The following is a 7,045-nucleotide window of genomic DNA, read 5'->3' on the forward strand; positions in this document are numbered from 1 at the left end:
TTTTGTTTGAAAATTTAAATATGAAATTAGTTTTCTTAATTTATTCTTTATAAAAATTATAGAGTCGATGCATCCCAATCGAATTGAATGGAATGACAGTTTCTCATTTTGAATCTATAAAATCAAACCATACATCACAATATAATATGTCTTATAATTCTTTAAAAGATTTATCTAAAAGATTTGCAATATAAATAGGAAGACGTTTCGAATACCACCCATGTCTTATCGGGCATGCCAATTTGATGTAGTCCATTTGATATCTTCTATCGGAATAAATTCGACACAAATTTTTGGATCATCTTTTTCATCTTCAATTACTTAATAATTTCTACAAGCATAAATTCCACTTTTTATAGGGCCAAAAATTCTTTCACAAAATAATCCATGGTTTACTAGTTTTGTAATGAAAAAGTTTAAATTTTTTTATATTTTTAATTATTATTCAAAACACTTAAAAATGCTCGATTTGTACTTTAAAAAAAAGTCTATTTTAAAACAAATTTCTAAAAAAAAAATGTTTTTCGTTTTTAATCTGTAGCATATATTTTCTGAGTTAAGAAACTGTTCTTTTTTTCAAATAACATTTTTCAAACGGGTGCTGGTTGCTCATGGCTTCTGCTTTGCAAGTCCATTACTCTGTTCTTGCCCCTTTTTAGCGGTTATGTTTGCTTCTGAGAACAGAAAAGGAATGGGGTACCTGACATTACTGCCCAAAAGATCTTGTTGAAGGTAATGGGCTTCCATGAAAACATGGAGGAATTGAAAATGGACTGATATCATCACAGTTTTATTGCTTTTATTGCAGACAACAGAAAATGGGTCATGATGACTCAAGACCTTCTTTTTTGAGTGTTGGGTCTCCGACAAATTGCATCAATTTTTTTTTTTTTTTTTTTTATCAGATGCATTGGATCTAATTCACCTTTCCTCAAACTTGGCCGCAAAGTCATTTGGTTTTTTGGTCAGAGACTATGCTTGTTTGATGGGATAGAAAAAAACAAGAAAAGGTGAACTTGGGAGAAATTTGTAGTATTGGCCATTGGGTTTTGGTGTTTGGGGGGAAAAGCAGATGAAATTTCAAGGAAAAAAAAAGAAAAAAAAGAAAAGAAAAAGGCCCTTTTTGAGTATAATTGGTAATAGTTTGATGGGTTCTGCGTGAAAGTTGGGTTGCAATTGGGAAAGTGCCATGTGGTGAGCTCAGATGTTTGCACATGGATTTTGCCATTTTATAGCTTTGAGACTGTGGAAAAAAAAAACTCTTAGGAAAATCAAATTTTGCTTTTGTCAAGAGAATCGGTTGCAGATAGAAATTCAACTGTTTGTTCTTGGAGAAAACAGGAGACACAGTTCTTTTAGTAAAGCTGAGTTAGAGAGAAAGAGGCAAGTGAATTTCTTGACATTTGTTTGGTTTCTGTTCTTGTCCTTCTTCAAATTTAATATACACCCAACTTTCTTCCTCTTTTCTAGAGTTCTTGCTTGCACTTAACCATGAGAATATGCAGAAACTTTCTGGGAATTTTTTTTGCTCTATAAATCTCTTCTGCAACCACTGAATCCTTCTTGTTACTTTCTAGATCCACTATAGTCTTTTTGGCAGATCCCCTTCTTGTAGTCCAACCCATTTCTCATGTGTCTTTGGTTATCTTTCTGATCTCTGAACATGGAAAGCTCAGCTGAAAATCAAATCTGCTACGCTTTATATTTCTCTAGAACCTCTCTTCTTTGGGCTGCTGTAATAATTCCTTCTCTAGCTCTTACTTGTTTCTTGAGCCCAGGGCTCTCTCCTTTGCTTCTTACATTTTCAGTTTTGGTTCTATCAACTGTTTCCATAGTCACATTTACAAAGAGAAGAGTGATTCCAAATGAAAGATCAATACAAGGTGAGAATGCAAAACAGAAGATCAATGCTGCCCAGCCCATTGAAGTTGGAGGTGTGCTTCAAGAGAATGCAGTTGAAACCCTGGATTCTGGGTCTGAAAGCACTGAACCAGAATCGATCACAAGTGAAGAGTTTGAGGGTCAGAGCCCAGCCACCTCTGATTGTTCAATCTCGGATGATGAAGATAGCCTCATTGAAATTGCCCTCCCAGGCCAGCAGTCTGCTTACTCCAAAGAAGAGCCAAAGCAAAAGCCTCAGTCAAATCTGCCGGATTACTTGCCGGAGTCCATTCTGCAGCAACAAGGCCTGGAGGAACTCTTAGCGGAGATTCATGAAGTGAATGAGGAAGAGAACTTGATTGAGATTGACATTTCCATTGGCTCCATCAAGTGTTCAAGGTTTGAGATAGAAGCATGATCAAGTAGAAATTAATGAGACTTCTAAATTTTGATCCTCGTGTTTTAGGTTCTTGGTTTGAGACCCTTCTTCAAAAGCTTGATACTGATTAAAGCATTGAGCCCAGTGCCATTGTTTAACTTCTTCATTTCATCTTAATCCCACTTGCCTTTGTTTATGGATGGGATTGTCGATATTTTTTGTTTTTTTCTTTTTTGGTTGCTTTTTAGGTGAAGAGGTGAAGAAATTCTCCTCTTGTTTGTTTGAATGGAAAAAAGGGGTTTGGGAAATGATGGTCATAGATTTTAGGCCTTTGATAGTCTCATTTGAAATTTTATGGATGGCGGGGAGTAAACTCAAGTAACATTTTCATGGATTTTGTCGCATGGATGTCCTCGTTAATTCAAGAACATACCATTGGGTTAAAATATATATATTAAGAAGGTAGATAAGAATATCTATATTTGGAAAAATTATCTTAATGTTATTAAGAATTTTCCGTCTAAGTAATCAATAATGAGAGATCGGCTTAAAAAAGATGACATTTTTGCTCTGCGTTTCACTTTTATTGAAGTTTTCCCAATTGACGTTTCTATTTACATTCACTCCTTTAGGGTACTAGACTTTTATACTTCTTAAAGAAAAATGAAACTTCATCGAGGTTTCCTTTTCATTAAATCTTTTATAACAACGGAATCGTGTCCATATGATTTGATGAAGAATGAGCCAATCCAATAATGAGATTTTTTCATTACCGACAACTTGGGTTGTGCTCGAAATTATTGAGGAGCTTTTCTTTCCTTGAACCTTCGGGTTGGAAGAGGAAAGAGTAAGAATAGTTTTTTGTTTTATTATTAAAAAAAAAGGCTTAATTTGAGACAGGGATTAAAAAATTGTTAAATGATGAATTTTTCCAAATTACATTATATTTTATATTTTCAAAAGATGAAGGTATTTCTTTTGTCAATTTTTTATATCCTTTTATCCCATATGGAAAAGCTTAGTTGCTTAGTTGATTTCATTTCTTGATATTATGAATAAATAAAAAATTAGGAGACAATAACAAAAAGCCAAATTAAACAAAAATGAAAATAAAATAATTTCAAGAATATATTGATTAAACACAAAAAAAAAAATTAAAAATTAAAAATTAAACAAACATATAAATATATATATAAACAAAAGTGATTTTGACATAATGAAGTTCATAAAATGTTGTATAAAGAGAAAGGTTTTGATATCAAGTTTATAGTTTATAAATAAATATCTATATATATATATATATATATATATATATATATATATATATATATATATATAATATAGGTATTTTAATTAATGGTTGATAATTTATTTTTATGTGACATTTTGATTTTATATAAGAGACAATTATGCTTTAGAAATAGATAATGTTGATAATGGGCCTAAGGTCCATCAAAGATGTAGAATTCAACTCAAAGGTTAACAAATATGTTGTGGAACCTCCATTTTCTACATGCATCCCTACTCGATAATGAGACTCATTTTTTATTATGAAAAATTGATTTTTGAAAAAATAAGTTATCACTTATTTTTGTTTATTTTTTAAAGGAAAAACAAAATAAGTATAAAATCTGAAGAGTGACTTCTTAAAAGAGAAAGCATGTTTGTGAAAAATTGACTTTAAATCTGGGGTCAAATTACTTATTAGGACCATAAGGTACCTCTAAGCCCTAAAAAAATGGTTTCAACCAAGCAAGTGAAGGGAATTATAACAAAATAAAAAATAAAAAAATCATATAAATAGATATATACAAGTAATTGTAAAAATCATATTAAAAGAATATACGAAATAAATAAAAACAGAAAAACACAAATTGATTTATTAGATTAATTAGAAAAAAAATTATTATTTCAAATTTCACAACATAATTTTAAGAAATTTCCAAAGAATTTATTTGTATTAGAAATAATTTTGAATTAATGATTTCAATTTACAAAAAAAATGTTTTAACTTATGTATAACAAATAATTTGATTTAATTTAATTTGTATTCTACTTATATTCTCAAGAAAGTTAGTTTTACTCATTATTATTGAAAGAATTTATTGAATGCAACTTTAAAAAAAATCAAAATTTTACTTCAAGAAAAATGATTTTTATTTACTTTTACTTGAAAAAATGATGAATTTTTACAATTGTATTTACAAAAATATTTTGATTTATTTTTGTTGAAGAGAAGTGATTTATATAAATTATTTAGAATAAAGATTTTTTATAAATTTATCTGCAAAAGATATTTCAATATAATTTTGTTTGCAAGCAAATTGTTTTTTATTATTTTTACGGAAACAAGACTCTTACAATTATTTACAAAATATTAAAATTCAATTCAATTGTTTTTTTTAGTAAAAATGATTTTTAATAAATAAAAAATCCTATAAAAATAATTTAATCCCTAATTTATTTAACAAAAATTATTCATTATATGATTTTATAAAAAAATATTTCTTAAATAAAAATTTATCTTTATTTGGTTTAAAGAAAGATTTTTTTTTCTATTCCATTCAAGGTTTTTTTTTATTGACCATGCAAATTATTTTAGTTCTATAGAAAGAAATTTTAAAAAGATTTTATTATAACTTTCATTTCCAAAAGATACTTGAATCCAATTTTTATTCTTAAAAGAAGATTTTATAATCTTTATTATTAAATTTAAACTTGTTGGAAAAAGTTTAAATTTTATTAATATTAAAAAGGATTATCCTAATTTATATATATACTTGCATTAAATATAAAAAAATTCAATCATTTCTTCTTCTTTTTTAAAGGGTGATTTTCCATTGGTTCAAAAAAAAAAAGTGGTCATTATTACTTATCCATCAACAAGCCCAAAATATGCATCAATAATGGATAGCCAACCCAAAGCCCGCAAATAGGCCCAATCTTACAAACAATTACTATTGAAATCAAAAAAAGAAAAAATAAATAAACTTACTATGAACCCGCATTTTTCATATGTATTACCATTCAACAGTGAGATTCATTTTTTATCATAAAAAGCTAATTTTTGAAAATTTAGAGTCACAATTTATTTTAGTTTATTTCAAAAATGAAATAAAAATAAAAAAGAAAACATTTTATAACTCCTTATTTGGAAAATTGACAAGTTTGTAAATTAAAAATGGATTGGGAGGTCAAGTTACCTATTGATAATGTATCGTCATAAGTCGCAACACCCTTTTAAATTCATATAACTACTACGATCTCTACTAAACGAATGGAATGGATTATGATAATTAATTAATCAATTATGAATACTAAGAAAGTACGATACAAGTAAACATACAACATAACATGAGGTAAAAAAAAAAGGATAAATTACAAAAATATAAAGAAATGATAGAGCGCACAAACTAATTTATTAGTAAAGATGTTTATTATTTCAAATATCACTATATAATTTTGAAAAATCTTTAAAGAGTTTATTTACATTGAAGAATCCCCATTTATGACCTCAATTTGATTACTCACAAAGTTTTCATTTATTCATCAAAAGATTTAATTTTATTAAAATTTATTTTCAAAGACTTTTTCAAAAGAATTTATTAAGCATAATTCTATTAAAAGACAAATATTTGAATTTTATTTTATTTTTAAGAAAAAATATATATTTATTTTTGCTAGAAAAAAAAATGATTTTTCAAAAGTTGTTTTCAAAAAAGTATTCCAATTCAATTTTTGCTTGAATGAGAATGAGAAAAGGATGGGAGAGTAAGAAAGAAGAAAAGAAAAAAGAAAATAATAAAAAAGTAAAATAAAAATAAAGTGGGCTTGAAATATTAGGTTAAAACAAAATTAAATGAAATGGGCTTAGGACTATTTTGGGATTATAATTAAGTCGAAGCATATGTGTGGACCCCGCATTTTGACTTATGCGCTTCCACTCAATAGCAAGCTCGATTTTTATTTTAAAGTAATTTTATTTATTAGAAAATGACTTGGAGTCGCCACTTATTTTTGTTCTATTTTTAAAAAGGTAAACAAAATAAGAAAAAAAAACCCCAAGTGTGACTCCTTATTTTGGAAAAGGTAGTCTATAAAAAACTGGATCGGGTTCGAGGGTCAGGTTACTTATCAGGAAGGTACGGTAAAAACCGTAGCACCCCTTTAAGTCCCTAAAGTCGGGTCTCCACTAATAAAATGAAACTGACGTGGCAATCAATAAGAAAATCAATGGATACTCAAATCGATCATGCACATATACGAATCAGAACATGCATAGAGAATGACCTAAATAGGAGTGGAGGCGTACCTGGACAATGAGCCACAATGCACTATCATGAAATGGGGTTAGTGCATAGTAATGAACATAAAATATGTTATTCATGTCACCAAACAAGATAAGGAACCACCAAAAGCACATATGGCACTTCATTCAAATTCATTTTTATTTTAAAGAAAATTTATTTGATGTTGGGCCCCCACCAAAGCCCAATTTTTTTATATGAATCAATTCCAATAACTCCATTATTTGGAATTACGGGATTTGATTTCTTGCTTATTTTAAAACATTTTAAAAATAGAAGAGGTGTGAAAATTGCTTGTCAGAAAGGAAGATGGCAGCAAGATTTTATTAAAAATGGGAGGATTTTTGGAACCTAAACATTCTAAGGATGAAGGAGGGGAAAGTTGGGATTATTTGAAAACTGGAATTTAAAAACATTGACAAAATGGGATATGAGGCAATTATTTTCCAAAGTAAAAATGGAGCAATGGAAGAAAGAC

General features: G+C 28.4%; 1 protein-coding gene across 1 annotated transcript; it reads left to right on the plus strand.

The window, feature by feature from the left end:
- Positions 1–1,067: 1,067 nt before the first annotated feature.
- LOC117909395 lies at positions 1,068–2,568 on the plus strand. The gene has a single exon (XM_034823428.1). It carries the CDS (start codon positions 1,664–1,666, stop codon positions 2,297–2,299), a length of 636 nt encoding a protein of 211 aa, XP_034679319.1. The 5' UTR covers positions 1,068–1,663; the 3' UTR covers positions 2,300–2,568.
- The last annotated feature ends 4,477 nt before the right edge of the window (positions 2,569–7,045 follow it).

Source organism: Vitis riparia, chromosome 19 (assembly GCF_004353265.1).
Source record: "Vitis riparia cultivar Riparia Gloire de Montpellier isolate 1030 chromosome 19, EGFV_Vit.rip_1.0, whole genome shotgun sequence".
In the NCBI taxonomy this organism is placed as follows: domain Eukaryota; kingdom Viridiplantae; phylum Streptophyta; class Magnoliopsida; order Vitales; family Vitaceae; genus Vitis; species Vitis riparia.